Source organism: Lontra canadensis, unplaced genomic scaffold (genome assembly GCF_010015895.1).
Source record: "Lontra canadensis isolate GAN:19392208 unplaced genomic scaffold, GSC_riverotter_1.0 scaffold94, whole genome shotgun sequence".
NCBI classification, from domain to species: domain Eukaryota; kingdom Metazoa; phylum Chordata; class Mammalia; order Carnivora; family Mustelidae; genus Lontra; species Lontra canadensis.
In genome coordinates, this window is record NW_022631088.1 from 3,033,822 (window position 1) to 3,061,821 (window position 28,000).

Genomic DNA, 28,000 nt, shown 5'->3' on the forward strand with positions numbered 1-28,000 from the left:
AAGAGAGGTGGAAGCAGGCTCCCTGCTGAGCAGAAAGCCTGATGCGGGGCTCGATCCTAGGACCCTGGGATCATGACCTGAGCTGAAGGCAGAGGCTTTAACCCACTGAGCCACCCAGGTGCCCCAATTCTTCATAGTTTTTAAACAACCAATTTATAGTATAACGTAATTGACCTGATTCAAACACATAGTATACTATAGTTATTATAATTCTTCAGAATGAGAACTTCAAATATATATTGGGATTTGAATCTAAATATTCTCCTGCCTATGTTGGATCTTTTTGGATATTTACAGATGAATGATACTTCTAAAATATCCTATTGTACACATATATAACCTCAATATTTGGGATGGGTCCAGGGTATTTTTTATAGGTTTCTAATTCAAAAGCTATTTCACAGAATTACTATTAAATGTTTCTATTCCAAATTACCAGGGGGAGGAAGCCACCTTTCCCTGATTCAGTCCCTGAGGGCCGACTTAAGGTAACCAACCTAACTTGTATCTAACTTTGCCAAATTAAAGTCTTGGCAATTTCCTGAATCACAAGGAACTTAAAACTTTCTTATTTTACCTTTGTTTTGCAGCAGTTATCACAAGAAACATCTGGGTATTTCTTACAAAAATCAGGATTAAATCCATTTTCACCAAAGTAAGCCAAAAGCTGTATTCTCCTGCATTCTGTTATATTTTCACAGTAATGCACCATACTGTACAAATTATTGAAGTGAGTCTCTCTGGTATGATGGTTTCCATCTTTTTCCACTAAAAAAGGTAAAGAACAAAATAAAAATACTTATTAGAGTAGGAAAACAAGAAAATAACACAGAAATATTTGGAATAGATTCATATAACTTTAAATACTAATTGAAATAAAATTACTAATAGCACCATATACCATACGACATCATTCTATATTATGACAAATCATGTATTTATGTTTATCCCTCAGATTTTTAGTTTTATAGGAATAAATGAAGACTGTCACCAGGAGTAGCTGAAAAAATTTTCCAAATCTTCATGATTCCCAATGATGAAGATCTGAATCAAATTTACTGTATTTATCAGACAAGCACGCCGGCTCAGCTGGACGTTCAAAGTCAGCAGAGCAAAGCAACCATGGCAGTGGTCCAGGCACCCACCCCCCGCTTGGTGCCTGGGATCAGAGCAGTTATGCCAGCGGTTCCAAAGCCAAGTGCCAAGGAGCCCTGGGGTGCTGCAGTGAACTCATGGGGGTGCTGGCAGGGTATTTTAAATTCAAGGGAAACACAGCAATATTTGAACACCATACAAACTGCCACTCTGAGGTCATGCTGCCTATACTCCTTCCAATGCCATCTCTGTGAAACTGAAGTTTTGGCAGTTGCTGTGATAAATACAAGAACCTCCAGAAAAATCCATGTGAAACAGGAAATAAGGGTGGCAGTGTCTAATCTAATTTCAAGGTTTGAGAATCACATGCACATACTTTCCATTTGTAAGCAATCTGAGGTTCGTTAAGAATGAAAATAAAAATTTTTTTCTAGCTTATGAGTATTCCTTTTTTTTTTATGTTGCTCAGTGTTTAAAACTTAAATACTTATTGAATTATTTGGATCTAACTTAATATAGGCTCTGTTTAAAAACACAAATGGTCATGCTAAGTTGTTGTGGTTTTTTTGAAGATTGTATTTGACAGAAAGAGACACAGTGAGAGAGGGAACACAAGCAGGGGGAGTGGGAGAGGGAGAAGCAGGCCTCCCGCCAAGCAGGAGGACCCTGGGATCATTACCTGAGCCGAAGACAGACACTTAATGACTGAGCCACCCAGGTGCCCCATGTCACACTAAGTTTTAAAGTCTCACTTTTTTCACTGAAAATCATCTTTATTATTTTTTTTAAAGATTTATTTGAGAGAGAGAGAGAGAAAGAGCACGTGTGCGTGAGCATGAGAGGGAGAGAGGCAGGGTCTAATTGAGCAGCAGACTCCCCGCTGAGCAAGGAGCCCGATTTGGGGCTCAATCCCAGGACTCTTGGGACCATGACCTGAGCTGAAGACAGTGGCTTAACTGAGCCACCCAGGCGCTCTCACTGAGAATCATCTTAGTAGAGTGCAAGGGACATGGGCTTTGGAGGTTAGACAGACCGGGGCCCCATCAGGGCTCCATGACCTACCGGCTCTACATCTGCCGTGCTCCTGTGTAAAATGAGGACAGTAACAGTAGTACCTGTGAGGCCTGTTGTGAAGACTGGATGAAGGGATGTAATCAAGCAGTTAAGACAGTGCATACAGTAGGTGCTAACAACGTCATTTATCTACCACCGGATCCGCACTCCCCCTGGCCCCCCACTCCTACCACTACTGCTGCTCAGCAGAGCTCTTGGAGGCAAGTTACAAAACCTTAAAGAAACTCCCTTTCACCATGGGGTGAACGCCATCTCGAAAACCAGGGATGACGGGCACAAAAGGTCACCGGATATTCGGCACAGTGCCTGGTTAAGTGTCATACCCCATGTACAGTGCCTGTGGCAGGATCCATTCAGAAGTGGTCTCAAAATAGCAAATTTATTTAGGAAATGTACTTAACTATCACGACTTAGTAGAAAAATGGGCAAAGGGCACAATAAGATTCTAGAATATGAATTCACTTTAACCTGGCAAGTCTAGGTCCGGAAATTTATCCTAGACAGACAGCGGCACAAATGCCCAAAGATATGTGCAACAGGTGCTCAGCACCGCGCTGCTAATAACCGCACAGAACAGCAAACAGTCAAGGTCTCTCGTCCAAGAGGACCGGGTAAACAGACACGGAATGCTATGCAGTCGAACTACACATATCAGTCGGATTCTTAATTACATCCTAGTGTAGACTGAAAACAAACTATATGTCTACATATAATATAATCCCAAGCACAAATGGCAAAATATATGCATTTGGCAGGGATAAACACCAAATACAGGATATTGCTTCTCTCTGATGGGCGAGTGGATGGCTGAGGGAGGAGAGGGATATATGGGAGGGGGGTATTTCTGAACCTGGTGGTATGTGAGGGTTTGTTCTTTTCCCCATTCGTTTCTGCATGTTTGAAATACAAGTTACACGCAAGCATGCACGGAGAGGTTGGATCTAGAAGGCTACGTGGGAAGCCAAGATCTGGAGTGACTTTCTAGGGCCAGACTGCGTGCAAGGCATGGTCTGGACATTTTCCACTGTGTCCATGTCTACATATGCACGTCCACACCATTTGAGTTTTACATGACAAGCCTGTGTAACGCTCGTATAACTATTTAAAGAAAGCCAGCAGCAGACGCTCCCGGGAGACCGCAGGGCCCGGGGCTCGGCTTACTCAGGATGAGTCTCTTCAGCCGGGTCACGTCGTGGTAGGTGTAGAAGAGCAGGCAGTGTGACGTCTCCCCATCTCTCCCAGCTCTGCCGGACTCCTGGTAGTAGCCCTCCACAGATTTAGGGAGAGATGCGTGGATCACGAACCGCACGTCGGGTTTGTCGATCCCCATTCCGAATGCTATTGTTGCACAGATAACCTGAGGAAACAGCACATGCCTCTTAGGCTCAGAATAGATGGAAAGGGACATTTTAGTAACAGGCGCCTTGAAAAGCTCTATCCTCCGCTTTACTTTAAAGTGTACTCTATTCCGCAATCTAGTATCTTAACTTGGTCCCATTATTGAGGATGACTAATGTGAGGTCTTCCTATGGATAATCTGCAATCCTAGGAAAGTCCGAGAAGGTGAAGAGGAGCTCGTGGTGGCAGACACTTTCTCGTGGGATCTGGCATCATGGAAGGGGTCAGTCAAGAGCCATCATGTCTTGGGGGGATGGCCACTGCTTGCTCTCTTCTGTTGCTGATATGGAGGCATGGGGGCACTGTCACAAACGAGCGTTCCCAGGGCTTTTGCTCCCAGATGTCACCAATGCCAGCTTTTCTGATGCTTTGGGGACAATGGCATTCTCATCTACCCCCGTGCTTACCATCTGTGCTCCCAGTGGGAGCAGCTGACGGATCACTCACGGGCTCCTTTTCCTCAACAGCTGATTTCAAAGGAAAAACTTGTGAAATTTTTATTGGAACTCACGTGGGTAAAAGTCTGAGAGGTGCTTCTACTACAAAAAATACTGCAGACTGCGGTATTGGCCTATGCAAATTACTTAGGACAGGAAAGGTGACAGTTAAATTTCAGGAGCTTCATAAATCCGCTTTTAGTAAAAAAAAAAAAATCATTTTCAAGAATATCAATTTCAGTTGCAAATATAGGACTTATTAACCCAGGCAAAACCATTACATCTCCAGCTTTATTATAGAAATAAAGCTGCAAGACCCCTCCACTTCAAGAAAATAAATAGCGGCAGCAAGAACAGTATTTCAAAAGCAGCGGAACTACCTGGCAGCCAGACTGAGGCTGAGGACATGGTCTCGGTGACCGAGGACCAGGGTGGGCAAGTGCAGGCCATGGAGAACATGGCCAGCAAACAAGCGTGCTTGGTGGCACTGGGAATGGCTGTGGCCTCATCAGCCCTCTAAATTTATGGCACTTTGATGAAAGGAAGTGTCCTTGGAAAAAAAGTCTCCTGGAGCCTCTAGTGGTGGAGAGCAGGTGGAGAGGCTGTGCGGGGAGGTGAGGCAGCCAGCAGGCCTGCTGCGTTCCAAGAAGTTGGGGTGCGGGTGCGGCTCCCCTGTTCGGGTGCAGAGTGCGGGCTCCAAGTGAGGCGACCCCAATGCCAACACCCCCTCTTAAAGCCTTTACTTCGTGTCACTGGGAAAACTGGCTTAGTCAAGCTGTTACTTCCTTATTTCTGTGTTGCTTTTGAAACTTCAGACTATAATGTCTTTGTGGAGAAAAAAAATGAGGTTTTAGTCTATCTTACAAGTCTAACAAGATCAAGGTTGTCCGATGACTGTATAATTACACCTTGACTGTGAGGATTAGCCAGTCTGAAAACAGAAACAAAAACGCACCCATTTTCTTAAACTGTATTTTTGATCAAAGTGTTTTATGTACATATATACAGATATGTATATATGTGTGCATGGCTATTTCAGAACATTTATACTATATGTAAAGATTTAAAGAACTTGAAAAGAACTGGCTTTTTTCCTTTTTTCTCATCTATTTTTCTATTCAAAAATTTTTTTAAAGATTTACGTATTTTTTTGAGAGCTAGAGAAAGCAGTGGGGAGGGAAAGAAAGTGAGTATCTGCACTGAGCGCAGAGCCCAATGTGGGGCTCGATCCCAAGACCCCATATCACGATCCGAGAGCCAAAACCAAGAGTCAGAGGCTTAACTGACTGAGCCACCCAGGTGTCCCTCAATTTTCTTTTCTATAGCTGAGATTTCACACATTTAGGTTTCATTTGTCCCTATGTTTCTTCATCCCTGGCATCTGAACATTTTCATATCATTATAAAAATCTTCATAAACCATTTTCTTTAAGATTTACTAAAAAAAAAAAAAAAGATTTTATTTACTTATTTGAGAGAGAGTGGAGAGAAAGTACGAGAGGGGGGTCAGAGGGAGATGCAGACTTCCCACTAAGCAAGGAGCCCAGTGTGGGGCTTGATTCCTGGACTCCAGGATCATGACCTGAGCCAAAGGCAGAGAGAGGGTTAACCAACTGAGCCACTCAGGCACCCGCTTCATAAACCCATTTTCTTTCTTTCTTCTTCTTTTTTTTTTTTTTAATATTTTATTTATTTGACAGAGATCACAAGTAGGCAGAGAGGTAGGCAGAGAGAGGAGGAAGCAGGCTCCCCGCTGAGCAGAGAGCCCAACTCGGGGCTGGATCCCAGGACCCTGGGATCATAACGGGAGCCAAAGGCAGAGGCTTTAACCCACTGAGCCACCCAGGAGCCCCATAAACCATTTCAACGCCAGGAATTCACTATAATGCACCCAGTCACTCTCTCAGGACATTCAGGCTACTTACTATTAAGAATAACGCTATCAGGGCACCTGGGGGGGCTCAATGATTAAGCCTCTGCCTTTAGCTCAGATCACGATCCTGGGGTCCTGGGATCGAGCCCCACATTAGGCTCCCTGCTCAGCGGGAAGCCTGCTTCTTCTCCCTCTCCTATTCCTCCTGCTGTGTTCCCTCTCTCGTTGTCTCTTTCAAATGAATAAATAAAATCTTAAAAAAAAAAAAAGATAACGCTATCATACAGTCAATGACACTGTAATTACTTCGTATGGTTCTAAGTGATTGGTACAATTATGGCAGGCATTTCATAATGCAGAGTTGTCAGGTCACTCTGCTGTATACCTGAAAGTAACATAATATTGTATACACCAGGTATACTTCAATTATAAAAAGCCCCAAAACTCATACAAACACTGATGTAAATTCCACGCACGCGTTTCAGATCTGAGGCTCCTGGAACAGTCTGCCATATTCTTTTCCAGAAAGGCTCTCAGGAGCATTGCAGGAAATCATCTCTTAGAGCACTGTCCCCCACAGTTAATAAAAGTTTGCTAATACAGAGGTGAAAATGGTCTCTCACTAATTTGTTTGGATTCCTTTAATAATTAGCAGAGTTGCACAGTGAAAAACAATTCTACTTAACCTTTTGTGGCTCCTTCTTTTCGACGTCTCTTGATAGCCTGGGGTAATTTACTATTTGAGACTTATGTTTTTCTCATTGAAGTTTTGGGATATTTTATTTGCAGAAGACATTATTTCCTTAGTTGTTTGTTCTTTGCTATTGCCTTTAATTTTGTTCGACACAGAAGTGTTTAGTTATTTAGATTTTTAATCTTTCGAGCTCTTTTTAAGCTTAGGCTCTCTTCCAGCCAGAGTTCATACATTTAAAAATACCAATATTTTTATTTACCTGTGATTCATTTTGATAGGAGGATCCAAAACGATTCCCCCCCAGCAGGTAAGCGTACCACTAGTTGGATCATCCTCCTTTCCTCATTATTTTTCAACATCATCCTTGCCACATATTGTTTTTACCTTTTTTATTTTTTAAAAGATTTATTTATTTATTTCAGGAGACTCTCAAGCAGACTCCGCCCTGTGTATGGAGCCCTATTTGGGGCTTGATCTCATGATCAAGAAACCCAAGAGTTGGATGCTCGACTGTGCCAACCAGGTACTCCCTTTTACATGTCTTCCTGTCGAGTTCTGGATTTCTGTGTCACTGATCTGCCTGTAATGGACTGCAAAGCCAGTGTTCATGTGTTTTCATTTTCCTCCCAAATTTGTTCAGTTACTTTAACATGAATATTCTTCCAGGCAAACTTTAGAAAAAGTTTATCAAAGGAAAAAAAAAACCACACTGGAATTTTGCTTCGTGCAATATACAAATTAGTGAAGACTGGCATCTGTGATTACTTGACTCAAGATACGCTGGTGATACATTTCTGGATGTGATCTATCTGAAAGTGCCTCTCTGTTGTGCCCAACATCTGTGACAATGAGCTGGCTGTGAATCCTTCAATCCCAAGCTTTCCTCCTTTGATTCTGAAGACAGTGTGTTCCTGCTTTTACTATTTAATCAGACGGTCTCAGACCTGCCTGCTTTTTATAGAGCACCCTACCTCTGTATCTTTGTGCGGATCATTTCTCTCAGCTCTCCGTAAACCAAACAAAGTGGTGAACTATGTCCACATGTATGTTTTCCCCCAGTGACTCTGAGATAATGCTTTTAAATTTGTTAAATATTTGTTATGGATTCATTTGGAACACATCAGACTACTGTATCTGCTTCAGCCGTCCTCGTTTCTTTCTTGGATACAATGATTATTCTTAGGCTGACATTTTCAAGTTACTCACTACCTCACTGATGCAGATGTCTGTACCGAGTTGAACCATTTGTGTCTTGATAATGATTCTACTTGTTTTTTGCCTTTTGTGCATTTTCTTATCTAGATAAACTGCATTTAAAAAAAAAATTTGTGCCTTCTTCTTAGCCTGTGATCTTCTTATGGCAAAGTACTTCTAGTTCATATATGCTGAGTATTCTGACACTTTTCCAAGGACAGTAGGCTAATATCCTCTAAGATTTTCTCCTGTTTTTTGTTACAAAATAATTTTGAGAGATATTTTTCCCTTGAATTTTTGGGATAATTTCTCTTTTTGGGAATTGAAAACTTCACAGGCTAAAAAAAAGTTATTAGCTGTTTTTCTCAAATTCATCCTTGTATTTAGAGAGATCTATCCAACACTGGCACCTGTCACCGTACAGGACGCCTAGAGTGTTCTTAGCTTCCTCCCTCTTGATCCATGTGGGTGACAAATCTATAATCTCAGAAATCTCAACTCAATTAGTTATTAGGGAAATGCAAATTAAAATCACAATGAGATGTCACTTCACATCCCCCAGGATAGATATAGTAAAAAAATAAAGTAAAATAAAATAAAAAGTAGAAATAAGACAGACACATTGGAACCTCCTACATCACTGGTAGAAACGTAAAATTCTGTAGCTGCTTTGGAAAACAGTTTGGTAGCTCCTCAAAAAGTTAAACAGAGAGTTACCATATGACTAAGCAATTCCACTCTTAGGTATCTATCTGAGAGAACTGAAAACATGTTCATACAAACACATGTACACAGATGTTCACAGAAGCATTATTCCCAATAGCCAGAAAGCGGGTACAACTCTATGTCTACCAACTGATGAATGGGTAACAAACAAGGATACAGCCATACCATGCAATGCTATCTGGAGCACAAAGATAAATGAAGGACTGATACATGCTACAACAAGATACACAATGTCTTGAAAACATTATGCTAAGTAAGAGAAATGAGTCACAAAAGAAACCATAATGTATCATTTCATTTATACCAAATGCCCAGAACAGGAAAATCTATACAGACAGATTAGCAGTGGTTCCACTAGTGGCTGCCGGGGACTGGGGAGTGGCTGCTAAATCGTACGGAGTTTCATTTTGGGATGATGAAATATTCTGGAATTAGACAGTGGTGAAGCTTGCACAACCTTGTGAATACACCAAAAACCACTGACTTGTAAACTCTGAAAGGGTGAATTTTACGGTATATAAATTACAACTAAATAAAAAAAAATTTTTTTTTTTAAGAAAGAAAAAGCAACTTAAAAAAGCCTCAAAATGATCTGTTTTTAAATTTCAGTCTTATTTTGATGTTTGCTGTCTTTAAAGTAAAAACAGTTCTCAACTGGCATGTGCAAGTTTGTTCATATACGAAAAAAGATGACTTCCTTTGTTTATTCCAAAAACGTTACCTGGCAGCCGTCCTGATTAACCCACTTGTGCTGTACTTCATCCCTGGCAGAGTCACTGAGGCCAGCGTGATATGCAAGAGCAGCGAGACCATCTTTCTGTAAAGTGTCCGCCATGGTGTCACATTCCCGCCTAGAGAGGCAGTAGATTATCCCAGAGTCATCTGCCAAGAAACCAAAATGGTATTGAGACATGAGAGCCTTTAACATAAATAAAACACAATTTTCATTATGTTCTTCTTCTTTTTTTTTTTTTTTTAAAGTAGACTCCACATCCAGTGTGGAGCCCAGGGCGGGGCTCAAACCCACGGCCCTGAGATCAAGTGCCAAACTGAGATCCAAGAGTGGGATGCTCAACCAACTGAGCCACCCAGGTGCCCTCATTATGTTCTTAGAAATACACAAACCATAAGCAGATCTTCACAGTCTACTTATAATGGGGCGGGGTCACACAGGTAGAGTAATTCAAGCAAGGAGCTCATGTGTACTAGAAACCACAAGACGTGACCTTTTGTTCTGTCCCCCGAATGACTCCTGGGGTGGACCTGCAGGAAGCCTGGGCTCTACTTCACATGGGCTATAAAATGGGCGGGCACCTTACACAAACGCTGCGGAAAGCGTGTAGCAGTATGTATCAGTCTTACAAATTCTCCTAGCCTTTTTTTTTTTTTTTAAAGATTTTATTTATTTATTTGACAGAGATCACAAGTAGGCAGAGAGACAGGCAGAGAGAGAGGGGGAAGCAGGCTCCCCGCCGAGCAGAGAGCCTGATGTGGGGCTCGATCCCAGGTCCCTGGGATCATGACCTGAGCTGAAGGCAGAGGCTTTAACCCACTGAGCCACCCAGGCGCCCCAAATTCTCCTAGCTTTTGATTCAGTTTCTTTCTAGGAAACTAATCTAGGAAATAAAGTGGTACAGGACTTCTACGAATAGTTTTGTTTCTCCTTTTGAAAATTAGAAAAATCTTAATGGACAACATTAGGAAATTAGCAAAGGAATTATGAAATAAGATATACTGAAACTTTTTAAGTGATTTCCAAATTCTTTTAAAAACCCATGAAAATGCTCAAGATATAAAAAACAGGTTAAGGGTAGAAAAACTGTAGACACAGTATGCTAATGGAAAGAAAAATGCACACAATTGCTGGAAGGAAATAAACCCCTAACGGTAATGGTGACTTGTCTGGAAGTAAGGTTTATCTTTTGCTTCTTTCTTCTTGTTGCTTTCTCGGTTTTCTTTGTGAGCACGTGTTATGTGTACTTTTATGAGAATCACAAAATGAAAGGTATGAAAGAAAAAGTCCTTGCTCGCGGCAGAGCCAAAGGTATAGACAGACATGCTAACCATCTACGTTCTCTGCCTGGGAGGAGGCTTAGGAGGGAGATTGTGGATGACTTCTTGGTCTATCCCCCATCATCGTTTGATTTGTTCAAATATATATACTCATTTTTTTAAGACTTTTTAAAAATGTGCTCTCTAGGGCACCTGGGTAGCTCAGTTGGTTAAACGTTTGCCTTTGGTTCAGGTCACAATGCCAGGGTCCTGGGAACAAGCCCTACATTGCACTCCCTGCTCAGCAGGCAGCCTGCTTCTCCCTCTGCCTCCCTCCTCCCCTCTGCTTGTGCTCTCTCTCAAATAAGTAAATCTTAAAAAAAAAAAAAAAAAAAAAAGTGATTTTCACACCCAGCGTGGGGCTCAAACTCACAACCCCAAGATCTTGAGTTACTTGCTCCGACGGAGCCAGCCAGGCGCCCCACAAACATGTATACTAGTTGTTGTTTTTTTTTTACATTTTTTTTAAAGATTATTTATTTATTTATTTGACAGACAGAGATCACAAGTAGGCAGAGAGGCAGGCAGAGAGAGAGAGAGAGAGGAGGAAGCAGGCTCCCTGCAGAGCAGAGAGCCCGATGTGGGGCTCGATCCCAGGACCCTGGGATCATGACCTGAGCCGAAGGCAGAGGCTTTAACCCACTACCTGTATACTAGTTTTTAAAAAATGAAACAGAGGTGGTTAACTTGGTTAACAGAAACACCTCTCTATGGGGAAGAAGAAAAGGGGTTACGTGGAAAACCACCAGGCATTTCAGGATCTCATTTTAGTTAACAGAACTCAGAGGCACTCTTGGGAGAAGGCCCTAACACAGAAAGCGGTATAATTCATACCAACAGAAGCCAGAGGAGAGACACTGAAATCGTGAAGTATAACACGGGTGTGTAGGAGGGAATATTTCATATACTTTTTTCTTAGGGTTTATTGTTATCAAACCAAATGTGATTTTATAATTTCCAGGATTGAGAGAGTTGCAATATTCTGTTCTATAAATAGCTAGTTAGTGCTATTATAACAAGGAATGTTTAATATGCACACTGATATATTCTATTGTGGTACTAAAAAGACATTTATTACTTCTAGACATAATCTGTCACATGGCTGTACTCACGTGGGTGATGCTTTCTGATCCATTCTAAGCAATCAAATGCCACCTTCTTGGGTTTTTTCGGTAACACGTAGTATTTCAGATTATGTCTATTAAAGCTCATGCTGAACCTAGAAGTCCCAAACATAAAATTTTGTTATTATAAGAAAATATAGTTTTAGCCACCTTCACACATTGAAAACTGCTTTTCCACTTTGCCAACCTAATTACCAAGCCATCCCAAGCTGAACACGGTCACTGGCAGCTTGCCTATCAGAACCCCAGAACGGAAGTCAGGTGAAGGGCTCGTGGACAGAATGGGGATAAGGAGCAAATGTGTATGGACGAGATGACAAGGAGTCAGGAGGGCTGTAGAAGAGAATGTGCAGAAAGACAGGTGAGTCGGAAGCAGAGTCGCCAGGATGAGGTTGACAAGCAGAGACAGAAAAAACATTCCAAAGATTGAGAAAATCAGAGAAAACACACATTTCAGGCTATCGGTGTCCCCAAGTTTTGACTGCGTACGTGAGGAGCTGATGGCAGGGTGCTAGTGGGAGCTAGCACACACACCCACATCATGGGTCACTGTCCTCTGCTTTGTGCCCCAGAGGGGATGTGGCTGACTCGGAGATGGACGTGCTCCTCTTCTGCAGGCCGTCTGCTCTGGCTGGCCCTCTTCCTCCCTCCCGCTTCCTTAGGGAGCTTTTCCCCATTCCTTCGTCTCTTGTGTTTCAGTCTCTTCCACTGCGGCCGGCACCTCACCTCTTTCCTTCCCTCCAGTATTAGGTTTCTCAGAAGACACTTACACCCCCAACCAACTAACCACACATCCAATTTCGATTCTTGGCACCTTCATTCTGGCCTCTGCTGTTACCATTCCACCCACATTTTTCTATCTAGGCTTTTAAAACTAAATATGGGCGTCTGGGTGGCTCGGTTGGTTAAGCGTCTGCCTTTAGCTCAGGTCATGCTCTCAGGGTCCTGGGATCCAGTCCTGCATTGGGCTCCCCACACAGCAGAAAGCCTGCTTCTCCCTCTGCCTGCAGCTCCCCCTGCTTGTGCTCCCTCTCTCTGTCAAATAAATAAATAAATAAATAAATAAATAAAATTAAAACAAAGCAAAAAACACCTAAAGAAAGGTGAGGGGATTGTTACAGGGTCCTTGGCCCTGCAAAGACCCCCCTCCCAACCCCTGGCTCTGACATCTCCACAGAAAGGAGAGGTAACAGTTAAGGTCAGGGCATAAAGACATGTCCGTGCCTGCGTTGATGGAAGAAAAGAAAGAGACCGTAACCATAATAACCCATGGTTAAGGAGGATGCCTACAGACAGGGGCTGGGGATCAGAGGGAAGTACGATGGGGACTAAAACAACTTGCTTTCTGTCTTTGTCCCTGAATCCAAGCTGGTTGGGTCCAGGTTTGCTGCCAGCGGCAGGATACACTCATTTGGTTTGAGGACAGAAGAATGCCTTGTGTGTGGAGGGCAGCGTCCGTGTGAATGGACTGCGACGCAAGTCAGAAGGCCACGCAACAGGCTCTGGTCATGTTCTTGCCGAGTGCGGGGAGCGCACTGGTCTTTGTGAGGACCTCACTCTGACCTCTGACCTCTCCATCACTCCGCGTTGCTGGCCGGCCTCATAAAAACCCGCTACGAGCACCAACACAGGACTCCTTGCTCTAAGAGTCTTGTGAGATGTCTGCTAACCAACACTTTGAAACCATCCCTCTTATGCTATTTATATGCACAAAACACTGAGAGCTCTCTTCTAGGGCTGGAAATGGCAGAGGAACACGTAGCGAATTGTGGCAAGAAAAGGCAGTAGATAAAAGACTGATCCGTCTATGGACTATTTCCATCAATCGTTCTCAGTCAATTATTTACAATCACTGTTGCAGCAAAAGAAACTACAGTCCTGACAGGATGATGGCATAAAAAGAACTGCCCAGGTATACAAATGATGTAGATGGTCTTTTTTTTTTTTAAAGATTTTATTTATTTGACAGAGAGAGACAGAGCGAGAGAGGGAACACAAGCAGACGGAGTGGGAAAGGGAGAAGCAGGCTTTCCACTGAGCAGGGAGTCCAATGCAGGGCTCGATCCCAGGACCCTGTGATCATGACCTGAGCCAAAGGCAGACGCTTAACGACTGAGCCACCCAGGCGCCCTGATGTAGCTGGTCTTAAAAATCAGTTGAGTTACTTTGGGCTTAGGTTGGGAATGGTGCATGAGTCTCCCTACCCATGTGAACACTGAAATGACTATAGACAAGAATGGCCTGTTACCTTTCCCTACCTTTTACATCATGTTTTAATTTCAGAACAATGTCTTATGTGTTTAAAAAAAAAAAAAAAAGGTCTGGGTCAAAAAGGAGACCACAACAAGTGCAGGTAGCATAAGAACCCACGACTCTGCTCGTGGGGATGGGAAACAGTATGGCTCCTTTGGAAACACCTGGCAGTTCAGCGGAAGGTGAAAAACAGTCACCCAACAAGTACGCACTTCCACTCCTATGTGAATGCCCACAAGAAGGGAAGGAGGAGGTCCACACAAAACCCTGTATGTGAACATATATTTCAGCATTAGTCATAATAGCCCCAAATGGAAACCACCTAGATACTCACTAAAAAATAAAATGGGCCACACCCATACAATGGAACATTATTCAGCAATAAACTTTGAAAACATCATGTTAAGTGGAAGAAGCCAGTTACAGAAGACCATGGGTAAGATGATTTCATTTGTATGAGATAGCCAAAACAGGCAAGTCTACAAACAGAAGGCAGACTAGTGGTTGCGGGCAGGCATGTGGGGGAGGGGGAGTGACTACTACTGGACGTGGGTGTTTTTGCAGAGTGAGGAAGACATTCCAAAATTGATTGTGGTGATGGTCACACAACTCACTAAAGCCCACTGAACTGTACCCTTTAAACAGGTGAATTGTATGGTACATGGATTACATCTCAATAAAGCAGTTATCAAAAACTGACACATCATCTGAAAAATTTCTAATATTTGTGTCATAATTAAAAAAAAAAAAACAAAAAACCTTAGGGATGCCTGGGTGGCTCAGTCAGTTAAGCTTCTGCCTTCAGCTCAGGTAATGATCCCAGGGTCCTAGGATCGAGTCCCACATCAGGCTCCTTGGTCAACCGGGAGTCGGCTTCTCCCTCTGCCTGCTGCTCCCCATGCTTGTGTGCGCGCGTTCTCTCTCTCTCTCTGGCACATAAATAAATAAAATCTTTAAAAAAACCACCTTAGAAATGTTACCTAATTACCTTAGTCAAACAAATTACTAAAAATAATAAAATGACATGACATTAGGAAATAAAATTACCGATCTCAAACTCAAAACCACAACAGATCTCTCCACTACAAAAGGCCCACTGAACCCCAGCACATGGACCAGGTTGTACACAGTTTGCTACGTTGAGAATGTCAGCAGTTGCTTAGAGTTTGTCTTACCTGTTCTGTTGGAAAATAGGATGTTTGGAATTATCAAATATTTTTCTTTTAAGATAAAAACATAAGCAGGGAGAGTGGGAGAGGGAGAAGCATGCTTCCGGCTGAGCAGGAAGCCTGATGCGGGGCTCGATCCTGGGACCCTGGGATCATGATCTGAGCTGAAGGCAGACGCTTAACAACTGAGCCACCCAGGTGCCCCTGGAATTACCAAATATTCTAGCCAGAGACAGGTCCCATCAATTGACGAATATATAAATAAACACGGAATGCCCATACAATGGAAGATTATTCAGCCTTAAGGAACCCGGTACCGATACATGCAGCCACAGGGATAAGCCGTGAGAAGACTGTGCTCGGGAAAAGCCGATGGGCACACAGGAGAAGGGGAACATGGGGAGGGACCATGAACGAGTACCAGGTTTCTTTCTGGGGTGATGAAAATGTTCTATGCTTAGATTTGGGGGATGGCTGGATAACTCTGTGAAGACAAAAAAACCCCTGAATGCTAACCTTTAAATGGTTGAATTTTATGATGTGTCATTTATCTCCCTCTCTCTCTCTTTTTTTTTTTAAGTAGGCTCATGCCCAATGTGGGGCTCAAACTCACCACCTGGAGATCAAGGGTCTCAATCAACCGACTAAGCGAGCCAGGCACCCAAATTGTATCTCAATAAAGATCTTATTTTTAAAAAAGCTTGAGACTCCACGGTATCTTCACTTAGGGAGCACTTTATCAGTTGACATTAACATGGTAACTATGATTAGGTCTAGGGTGTCAAACTCATATGTCATTTTAAGTGATGTGTCAGGAAATGGAATCAATTTGTGCTCAGCTCTTGTTGCTTCTGAAACTGAGATAGTTGTCATGGGGATGTGTACCACACAGTTTACGTGGATTGAGAAAGTCAGAATTTTCCTTTTAAATAAATGAAAGTAAGTTTAATTTAGGTGATGGGTTTGGCAACAAACGCTGGCTTGGCCAACCAAGTTATATAGAAGTCACGTCCCAGTATTTGAAAGAGCTAACTGGTAGCCACAAAATTTTGATAAAACTATTATTTAAAAGCATATCCCACAATAAAAATACCTTAGATTTATAATATGTAATGTAGTAATAATATATTAATTATATATTAATATAAAATATCAATTATATTTGTTATATAATATAAATTATATATAATGTTAAAAATGTTTCAGCAAAGTGTACTGAAACTAACAGCATTTTGATTTCCCCAACTCTTCTGAATGTAAAGGATACAAGATGCATTTCAGTGAAAGAGGAACAAGAATACTGACTGATTGACTGATTGATTAATTGGTGGGGGAGAGGCAGACGGAGAGAGATTTTCCAGCAGGCTCCATGCTCAGCGCAGAGCCTGATGTGGGGTTCAAACTCACAACCCTGAGATCACGACCTGAGCCAAAACCAAGAGCTGGATGCTTAACCTACTGAGCCACTCAGGCGCCCAGGAACAAGAATATTTAATGGTCATTAGAAAAGTCCTGGTAAAGTATTTTTTTATAGCATGTTTCCCAGAAAAAGTAAAGTGAGTAACTAATGATCTGACTTATTTTGCCAGTCAAGTAGTTTACAATTCTTCACTTTCCACAAAATTGAAAGGATTTGAGTTGTCAGCTGACAGATCATTAAAAATAATTTTTGATGACAGATCATTATGTAATTTTGGCATATACGTCAGAAAAAATTCAAATAATTGAGTGTTACTGTTATAATAAATGCTTTCCATTCCCATCTACATGTTTTTGTGAGCAACGGTTCTCAATGCTCACATCTATAAAAATAAGAAATACAAGCTGTTTTGATTTGTCAAAACAAATGTTGTATCAGCTAGCTGAAAGAAGTCCTATCTCATCAAATTACACATTCCCAATCAAAATGTATGCTAAAATTTGAAAAATATGGTTAAACTATTCTGACCGGTTATATAAACTAATGATTATAATAGTTCAATCTGGAAGAAAATTTTGGTATGGGAAATTTAAAAAAACAACTTTTAATTTATGCATCTATTTTCTTGCAGGTAAGTATAGTAGATTAACCAACAAGACTTCATGCATAAAAATATATGCCTTAGGATAAAAATCTGTGGGGAAACTGAAAGAGAAATAGGAGTTCACAGAGAAAAAGGAAAGACGTAAACTATCTGTTAAAGAAAATTTTGAAGATAAAGTTAACAATTTTTTTTTAAAGATTTTATTTTTATTTATTGGACAGAGAGAGAGAGCACAAGTAGGCAGAGAAGAGGCAGGCAGAGAGAGAGGAGGAAGCAGGCTCCCCGCTGAGCAGAGAGCCCGATGCGGGGCTCGATCCCAGCACCCTGGGATCATGACCTGAGCTGAAGGCAGAGGCTTAACCCACTGAGCCACCCAGGCGCCCCAAAGTTAACAATTTTTAATGTGTTTTTTAAGTGAGTGAAAGTGGGTACAAAATTTCCATTATATTTATATTCTACTGGAGACATTTAAAAGGGCCAGGTAACAATTTTATTTAAAAAATGTTATTTACCACAGATCACATTCTCTTTATTTAAAACTCATGCTGAAAAATTTCTGGTGTTAGGTTAGAAACACACAAGGGGTACGGTTTTCCAAAATCCTTTCAGGAGGCCCATATGACCACAAAAAGCAGGAAGACTGAGGCCATGACCATCCCCACCCACCCCTTAAACATCCCCCGTACCACTGAGCTAAAAATCAAATTCATTACCCACTCCTCCACCCCTGCTCCCTTCCTGCACGTCCAATTATGGTCAGTGGTGGTGGTCACCCGCACCAGAAACTGTACACAGAAACTTCCACGACGTCTGCCTTTCTTACGCCATCAGTCTCCTGGATTCAGCTGTGTCTTCCCTCCACCCCGTCCCCTGTATCCTCTGCTGCTGCCACCATCGTCACCATCTCCTAGAACGCTAGGGGCTGTCTGGCCTCCGATCTCTCATTCCTCTGCTCTACCTTCTGTTTCACTGCCAGCATGATCATTCTACCGTAGGGTTCAGGTTAAGCCACTTCCAGCCACGCTGCCCACAGGACAAAGTCCAAACACTTTATCATGGCGAAATGCAAGATCCCCGCGACTGGGCGTCGACCTGCTTGCCCAGGGCCAGCCCTTCTCCAGGTCTCTCCACTCACCCCATGAATTATCATCCATTCCTTGGAACCAACTTGTACTTTGATGCCCAAAACTCCAGCCCCGAATCCTCACTTTCCACCCATGAAAGTGCCATCCTCACCACTTCACACCCACGAGGATGAGTATAACCAAAGAGGCACACGGGAACACGAGTTGGAGCGGACAGGGAGAAACCACAACCCTCACACATTGCATGCTGCTGCTGCTCTGGAAAACCGCCTGCAGTTTGCATGGCCCGGTGACGCCCCTGCCGGACAGATGTCCCTGAGAAACGAAAGCCCCTATGTGACAACTTAGACACAAAGGCTCTTATAAGTATTCCTAAGTATAAAAGCCACAAAATGGAAACAACTCAAAATGCCACCACATGATAAACGAATGAATAAAATGCAGAGCGTACACATACAATGGCGTATTTTTTGTCACTGAAACAGAATGAAGTACTGTCACACGCTGCGACGCAGATGAACTGTGGACACGTGTGCTACGTGAGAGGCCAGCCACAGCAGGCCACGTCCTGTAAAATTTCTGTTTTGTTTTGTTTTTCTTTTCTGAAGACTATTTATTTATTTGACACAGAAAGAGAGATCACAAGTAGGCAGAGAAAGAGGGGGAAGCAGGCTCCCCACTGAGCAGAGAGCCTGATGCGGGACTCGATCCCAGGACCGAGATCATGACCTGAGCTGAAGGCAGAGGCTTAACCCACTGAGCCACAGAGGCACCCCTAAAATTCTGTTTATATGAAATGCCCAGCTTAGGCAAAAATATATAAAGACACGAAGTAGATCAGTGGTTGTCTAGGGCTGGGGAAGTGGGGGGATAGTTGGAAGGGCTAATGGGTATGGAGTTTCTTTTAAGGGAGACAGAAATGTTCTAAAAGTAGGGGTGGGATTGTACAACACTGTGAATACACTAAAAAAAAAAATCCTAGAATTGCACACTTTAAGAAGGTGCATTTTGGGACACCTGGGTGGCTCAGTTGGTTAAGCGGCTGCCTTCGGCTCAGGTCATGATCCCAGCATCCTGGGATTGAGTCCCACATCGGGCTCCTTGCTTGGCAGGGAGCCTGCTTCTCCCTCTGCCTCTGCCTGCCACTCTGTCTGCCTGTGCTCGCTCTCGTTTCTCTCTCTCTGACAAATAAATAAATAAAATCTTTAGAAAAAAAAAAAAGGTGCATTTTAAGGTATGTAAACTATATCTCAATGTAGCTGCTTACAAAAAAGACTACTCAGCCTAAAAAGCCCGCTTCCCATATAAAACCCCATCCGACCCCTCCTCATTAACAACCAGTTGTTATTTTGGGTTATCGTCAGTCTTGCCTTCCTGAGTTCCTGCAGTCATAATTTACATCTCTAATTACCACTTACTTCATTCTGCAACTTATTAAAAAGTATTTAAAGGGTTCTGAAACCAGACTGTTTGGGTTTAAGTCCTCCCTCCATCGTTCGCAAAGCATATGACCTTGTTCAAGTTACTTCTCTGTGCCTCTGTTTCCTCATTCCAAAGTGAGGAAAATAGGAGTACTTATCTCATAAGCCTTTTGGGTGGAGAAATGAGTTCATATACATAAAAGGTCAAGAATAGTGCCTGGAACATCCTATAGGCTAAATATGTAACTGTCAGTTCCTGCTACTACCGTATTACGCTACATTGTTGTATCAGCTGTCTATAAGTCTGTCTCCTCTTTCTCAGTTTATATTTTAAGGTCCTAAGGAAAAAGAATAAAATCTCTATTTTATTATCTACCCTCGTATTTCCCAAAGAAGAAGAAGATCAGCACAGAGCAGCTGTAAGAGAGGAACACGGGGCCAGGCTCCAACCTTAGGGAGACCTGCCTTCACCTGCCCATGACACAGCAGCAGCTGGGTAAATTTAATCCAAACAAGGCCCGATTGGCAAAAGAGATCAGGAAAAAAATGTACCAGAAAGAGTGTTAAAATCTTTTACTTCCACTAAGAGATTTAAACTCTCCCAAATATAGAAATACCAAATATATTAAGGAATCAACAGAGTTGCCCAAATTTTCATATTTTACCCACATTTACCAAAATTCCTCCATATGTTCCATTTATTCATTCTCACTGAGTGCCAATTATGCACAGGGTGCCACATGCTAGACTCAGGAAATGTACAATCTATTGCTTTTCCAGGCTGATCTCCTCACATGACTAGGAAAAGAATTTAAAGGTGTCTGTCTCTGAATGTATATGAGCAATGTTTACTCAAACAAAAATGACAAATTCCATACTTAGAAAAAATTATTCAAAAGGTGAACTGAATTTATATAATTTCTTTTAACTATGTGCATTTGGTAATTAATATGACTGGCCTAAAAGAAGGAGTAGACTGCATCTGGCATAAATTTAATGGAAAAAAGCTAAAAACATTGCCTATTAAAAAAAAGAAAGGCTCCCACAGATCAGTGCGGTACTTACAGAGGTGAATTTCTAGCACGTAGGTTATTCACTAGACCCTAAAGCATAATATGACACTTAAATATAATGTTATGAAGTATATCAATTATGGAAGCAAAATCTCCCCCACCCCCAAATTCTACACAAACACCCTTCTGCAAGTGGGATTAAAGTAGAACATTCCATTTCAAATTTTGGGATTTCACAGAGAAAATTCTGAGGACTCAAAAATTCGTGCACTCAAGAATGCCAGTTTAATCTGCAAAGGTCCCTGTAGCTGTCTTAATCTCATGCTCCCCCATATCCTTCACGTGGCACTTTCGGTTCTTCCTGTAACCTGCAGAACGAGGCTGCTGTTTTTACCGACAATACTTAGAGAGCCAGCTTACGGTCTGTATTTCCAAATGAACAAAAGGCGTGCCTTAACCCTTCACTCCAACACATCAGTCATTTCTTCAGGCGTTCCTCAAACTCAAAGCACCCCTGATAAATCAGAAGGGAGAAGTATTTTCACTGGCACACAGCAGCTGTTGAGTAAGTATCTGCTGAGCGAGTGCACCTACCAGAGAGAGAATGCACCTGCCTTTACCAACTCATGGAAAGAACAATCCAGTACAACCCAGATATGCGGGGCTACTCCTTTATAGCAGTTTCTGTTACGAGTAATTACGGATTTGGTGGCAAGAAGAAGCACTTTGCTGTTGAGATGAAAACAAAGTATAAAAGCTGTTACACATCGTTTCTGGATGGGTTTCAGCATCTTGGATTAAATGGCGCTTCAGGGGAAAACGACAGAGCAGGGTCATCTGCTCACTTCCTGATGTACGCTCTAGGATGTACAGGAGCCGGAATCAGATAAACAACAAGCTAATTTGCTCCTGGGACCTCCTAGAGTTATCAGGTACAGCGCATACTTTATCCCTACTTCCAAAATAGCTATGCGGATAGAGCTTTAATTTTAGTAAGGAAAAAGCCAGTAGGGCTTGGTTCCCATATTTCGCTGCACACTGGAGTCACTTGGGGACTTTTTAGAAACATAACGGCTCCCAGCCCCCCAAATTCTGATCTAAATGACAGAGTGCAATCTGTGCCTCGGGGTTTTCAAAGCTCAGTCTGTGATTCTCCTGTGCAGCAATCCGGGAATCACTGCCCCCGGGTGTTTTAATTCAGGACTTTCAGCAACTTACACCTGAGGCTGGAGAATCTTCAGCTGAGTGAGGATGTCCTTCTGTACCCTGGGGTTAGCTGTGGCGGTAAGGGCCATCACTGGAACAGAAGGGAACTTCTGGCGAAGCATATTCATTCTTTTGTAATCTTGGCGGAAATCATGTCCCCACTAGTTGGAAAAAAAAATACTGCTTTTCAGACTGTCTGGATCTTCCCTACATAAAGAGAAAACACTGCTCACTGTACTGAGAACCACTGTATTCTTCAGCGAGCTAGAAGAGTAAGTTACTGATTTCCCTCTATTCTGAAATACATATCCTATTGGTAGTATGTATTGAGATTTCAAGTCACATAAACCAGTATTTACCTGACTGACACAATGTGCTTCATCAATGACAAAACGTGCCAAGAGCTTCCTCTCATACAGATTCTCCAGCGTGGAAATCAGTCTATTACTTGCACAGACCTAGAGCAGAAATGTATTCATGAGAGATCTGAAAACATTTAAACACCACATCACCTTAAGGGCTCTGTTGTCTTTAAGTTTCACTACAACGTAAGCTATATTAAAACCTCCATATAAAAGAAGTTCTTACTTCAATGTATGAAGAAAATTGGCAGAAGTAATAGAAAATTCTGAATGAGACCCTCTAGAATATTCACCCCCATTTAGCAAGCAATTATGTATTAGGTCAGTGGTTCTAAAGCATTTTTTTCTGCCTCAATATACCTGAGGTTCACCACACATTTATGCTGGTAACAGGGTTACAGATGTATGTTGTGGGAGGGCATGCTATTTGGGGGGTGGCGACACACACATTTGTATGTATGTATGTATTTCATGGTTCCGTCTATACAGGGCCTAGAAGCAATGATGTCCCAGTGGCAACGACAAAACCTGGCATCCATATCTAGACAGGGACATGTCAAAAGGACACAGAAGCAGTGAGTTGGAACTCTTCTACTAGCCAAATCTAGGACAATTAGAACATCCAAATAAACAATGAGAACTGACGATAGCCCCCTGACAAATTAAGAACCCATGACTTTAAGTTGATATATCTATATAAGTAGATAAAAGGGAAAGCTCTTCATCATAAGAGAATGCCAGCTAAGTCAGAAAAATCATCATTTGGCATCCATTATAGTAAACACTGACAGGGAGTCATCAACGGATGATAAAAACTCTCTTGGGTAAGTCTGATGAGTAACAGGATACTTACCCAGTCTCAGAGTATCCCACAGCAGGATACACGCCAATTGCAAAAGACAAAATGCACCTTTATTTTTGTAATTATTATAGTAATCGCAACGACGACAAATAAAAGGAATTTTGTAGTGGAGAAACTGGACAGACATCACCTCAACCAAGGGATCAAAGTTAACTAACATGACCGGTAACAGAAGGAACAGACATCCGGTGCCTCCCACTCGGATGCGAGAACATGTCACCACCTCTGTGATACTCCTGCCAAGACGAGTAACATCAACCTCATCATGAGAAAACAGAAGATACATTCGAATTGAGGGACAGTCCTCAAAACAATTGGCCTTTACTCTTCACAATTTGTCAAAATCATGAGAGACAGTAAAACCTTAAAGAGACATGACAACCGAATGCAATGCATAATCCAGGATCTTCTTTTGCTATAAAGGACATTACTGGGACAACTAGTGAGACTGGAATGAGGTTTACCGATTAAGCCATTGTACTATATCAGTAAAAATTTTGTCATTTTAATGATTGTTCTGAGGTTATGCAAGAGAATTTGTTTTATTTATTTATTTATTTTAAAAGACTTTATTTATTTGACACAGAGAGAGAGAACACAAGCAGGGGGAGCGGCAGGCAGAGTGAGAGGCAGGCTCCTCGCTAAGCAGAGAGCCTGATGCAGTGTCCATCCCAGGACCTCGGGATCATGACCCGAGCCAAAGGCAGATGCTTAACTGACTGAGCCACCCAGGCACCCTGGAATTTGTTTTTAGGAAATGCACAGTGAAGTATTTAGGGTTGAAAGGGAGAACATGTCTGCAACCTACTCTCAACTATTTTAGGAAAAAAGTAAAGAGAGAGAACAATAAAGCAGTTACAGTGAAGTGTTATCATTAGGGTTTCAGGGTAAAAGTAATACAGGAATCCTTGTACTATACTGTGTATGAGAAATTATGTCAATGACTCAGTCGGTTGGGTGGCTCAGTTGGCTAAGAGTCTGCCTTTGGCTCAGGTCATGATCCTAGGGTCCTGGGATTGAGTCCCACTGAGCAGGCTCCCTGCTCAGAGGGGAGTCTGCTTCTCCCTATCCCCCTCCCCCCTGCTCATGCTCTCTCTCAAATAAATAAATAAATAGAATCTTTATTAAAAAAGATTATGTCAAGAATCTAAAAATATGTATTCTAGTGGGCTTTAATGAAATAATAGAAAAATATACTGGTCTCTGCTTCCAGTTCCTGGCACAGAGCTCTTGAAACCTTTGTAATTTGCTAACTGATAAGAACAGAAGCCTCCCTAGTTCTAATATTTGTCTCTGACCCCATCCTTGATGCAGGGCTCCTAAAGCCCTTCTAAATTCTTAAGTGTTAAGAACAGCAGGAGCATCTTTTGTTCTGAGGCAGTGACTCTGGGTGAGGGCTGCTCACCAGAGAGACCGAGCCATGATCAGAAGCCTGGAATTCTCAGGAGCACCCCATCCTGCAGAGAGGGGAGAGGGGCTGGAAATGATCTTGCTGACATGAGGCAGCCATAAAACCCCCAGAGTTGGGGGTTTGGCGGGCTTTCAGGTTGGTGAACATGTCCACATGTGGAGGGTCAGGCATCCCAATGCCATGGGGACAGAAGCTCCTGCGCTCGGGACCCACCTAGTCCCTGTCCTGTGTCTCCCTCCTCTGGCGGTTCATCTGCATCCTTTATCACATCCCATAATAAGCTGGTAAATGTGAAGTGTTCCCTTGAGTTCTGCGGGCCGCTCTAGTACACCAATCAAACCTGAGGAGGGGGGTCATGGGAACCTCTGATTTGTTAGCCACATCGGACAGAAGTTATGGGTAACCTGGGGACCTTCAACTTGCTGCTGGCATCTAAAGAAGGGTGGGAACTATCTTGAGGGGCCGAGCTCTTAACCCATGGGATCGGATGCTATCTCTGTGCAGACACCGTCAGCATGGAGTGACACTGCGGGACCCCTTGCTGGGGTCACAGAGAGCTGCTCAGAACGAGGAAAAAGTCTACACATTTGGTCACCAGGACTGAAAACACTATGTGATGGTAGAGGAGAAAACAAGAGGGGGGAAGACTGGGTTTTTCCCTCCTCAGGAGGCAGACTTGGGCTGTTTTTCTAACACAGTTTTAATACCATATTTTAAAATAACAGTATCAATACATACCTTCTCTGGAGTGACATATAGAAGTTTTATAATTGGGTCTTTCTTGGATAATTGCAGGTAAATACTTGTGGCTTCTGAGTCAGTCTTATCACCTGTCAGATAGGTAGCTGGGATCTAAGCACATAAGTAGCAAACATAAGCACAGACGTATCCTCAGTCTCTATAAATGTTTTAGAAGTCATATATCAAAACTGGGTCAAAGGGAAGACAATCTCAGCGCAGTGGAAGTAAGTAGTTAGCATATATTTTAATAAAAAGAACTTAGCCTTAACTCAAAATATTCCCATTATTTATTTCTTCTCTTTTTTCCCCTTTTCTTTACTGCTTTTGCTTTTCATATCTATAAGTAAGATAAATATGAATTCAGTACCCAAGAGCGTCGCATCCTGACGTATGGCTCGTTTTAGTTTGGGTAAAGGTATCTCCAGCGTTTTAAAGCTCAGGGACGATGAGAGTAGCATCAGGCCTGATGGGCCACAGGGGATGGGCATTGCACAAACACATTCTTTGGAAGAAAAATCAAACCAGCGGTCTTATTGAAGGGTGGGAGCTCATAAGCTTGAAAAATGCAGGATTTGGCAGAATACATTCATATACGTTCTTAACCTCGGCCAAGAGGAAAAAGGACACCCGTGTGGGGGTGCTCCTGTGTACACATTTTAAGATGTGAAGAGAGTGGGAACTGTGGTGATCTCGCAGTAATAAGAAAAGAAATCCGTTCACATTAGTAAAAGAAATTCACATCAGGAAAATATAGGTTAAAAGTTCTTGCTAAATTACATTTTTCTAGAATGAAATCAGACTGAACTACAGAAGGTTATCTGTATTGGAATTTTCAAAGACTTGTACAACTTAATGAAACTGCTGTGCTTTATGTTTGCAACTCACAGACTACTTTATGAAAAAGGTTACTCAGAGTACTGAAATACAATTATTTTTATGTCTTTATTAGTATTTTTTATTGTAATTGGTAGTATTTTAACTTACATCCAAGGAAGTCAGCTTTTGGACTTGATCTACTATGAGTGATCTCAAGGGAGAAATGACAATTGTGACGCCAGGAGAGACACAGGCAGGGAGCTGGTAACACAGACTTTTACCACCTCCTGAAAGGACAAAACCCCCCCCCCAAAACCTGTCAGGTTCAATCTTGAGAGCATGAAGGCAAAAGTTACGAACTAAATCATACAGTAATATTTAAAAGCAATTAACTAACAGGACACCAAGTGACATTCAGCACTGTGCCAACAATTTGCCATATCTGAATGAGCCAAAATATTTAGACAATTTAAATGTGTGAAAATTACCTTTTAGGCCATCTCGTGTAGGCTTACATGAATGCAAAAGCACGAATCAGGGCAGGGAACTTAGAGGCAATAGAATTGCTTTAAAAATCTACTTGGGAAATCCAAACACTGTAAAAGGGGTGTTCTATCACAGCGTTAGGATGAAAATAATTACCTGGTATAACATTTAATTTTTAAAGACTTAACATGTGATAAAATATATATCACTTAGGACCATAGTGACCACGGTTTAACACTTCTTAGATGATCAGAAAACACTTCTAGGATCTTACTTTTTTAAACTAGCATGAACCTGTCAACACTAAATTCCCACGCTTTGACTCCTGGTACTCTTATCAATAAGGGAATGTTCCCAATATTCCTTTGAGATAAAAGAAGGGTAGAACTACACTGGGGTATACTAACAGAACATGAAGAGAAAGACACCCTGAGACGCACCCCCATCTCTCCGTGTAACTCGAATTCAAAATGGTAAGACAATCAATACACGTTAAATGCTACCTAAAATGATTCGTCTCTAATTTTCAACTTCTCCCATCCACTAATAGTAGAAGCTTGTGCCAGGCAGTTTCTAAGACTTTGTTTTTGGTTTTGAACTATACATCACATTCTACTTCTTTACCTATGGCTAAACGCTTTTCGTCGGATGGTCACGACATTCTGTGAAGTAGGTGATTTACTGTCATCCTCACCGGACATAGGAGGCAGCTGGCACGTGGGCTGAAGGGCCTTGCTCAAGGTCACGCTGCGAGTAAGTGGCAGGGCTGCATGCTGAGGCCAGGCCATCGCTCCAGAACTAAAGATCTTAACCACCCTTCAACACTACACTGAACCAAATAAAGTGTCAGAGGCGGGCAAGGCCTCTGACGGTAATTCTTTAAGTGCCAGACTAATTTAGACTTAAAGAAAGAGAAAGAGAGAGAGAGAGAGAGAGAGAAATTCTGGATTGACTGAACACAACAAGCTCTGAGTTGAAAATCTTAAAGGGCCATTAGCCCTATCACGTCGACAGAGGACGTGAGGTAGTACACTTTCTCACTACCGCGCGGGAGGTCTAGAGGTCCCTTCATGATGGAATTACTGTGTGGGTGTGCATTTTATTTCTATTAAAGGACTTTCATTTAACATCTGCCAATGGACTCCTGCCAATTGACATCTAAAAATACGTACCAGTGGGCATTAAGATAAAACAGTCTTCACCCAGCAGCGCAGCATTGATCGCCTCTAGCTGATTAGTTCTAAAATTATGCAGGCCAAATTTTTTATGAAAAATCTTCATCATTTCTTTTGTATGAGGAAAACTAAGACTTCGGAAACGCTCGTGTTTCAGATTTCTGGATGCTAAATCTTGCGCCGACTTCTCTGAGAAAACAATCGATGTTAAGAAAAATCAGCGCGTTATTGTTAACAAGTCAGTTTCAGCCCTTACCCCATGCCACACAAAATCAAAGGCATACATATCCCTGCAGCACATCCTTCTTTA

The 28,000-nt window shown here is 42.2% G+C and overlaps 1 protein-coding gene across 5 annotated transcripts in view; it reads right to left on the reverse strand.

Annotated features, from left to right (window-relative positions):
- The window catches only part of BLM (BLM RecQ like helicase), a 90,364-nt gene that overhangs the window by 20,795 nt on the left and 41,569 nt on the right, over nt 1–28,000 (reverse strand). For all 5 annotated transcript variants that reach the window (XM_032836783.1, XM_032836781.1, XM_032836782.1 and 2 more), the window contains exons 8-16: nt 27,688–27,879; nt 26,198–26,316; nt 25,211–25,324; nt 22,197–22,295; nt 21,850–21,998; nt 11,655–11,761; nt 9,212–9,372; nt 3,331–3,526; nt 578–768 (exon numbers count right to left, since the gene is read on the reverse strand). In XM_032836783.1, the coding sequence (XP_032692674.1) occupies nt 578–768; nt 3,331–3,526; nt 9,212–9,372; nt 11,655–11,761; nt 21,850–21,998; nt 22,197–22,295; nt 25,211–25,324; nt 26,198–26,316; nt 27,688–27,879 (1,328 nt within the window). The remainder of the gene's footprint in view (nt 1–577; nt 769–3,330; nt 3,527–9,211; nt 9,373–11,654; nt 11,762–21,849; nt 21,999–22,196; nt 22,296–25,210; nt 25,325–26,197; nt 26,317–27,687; nt 27,880–28,000) is intronic.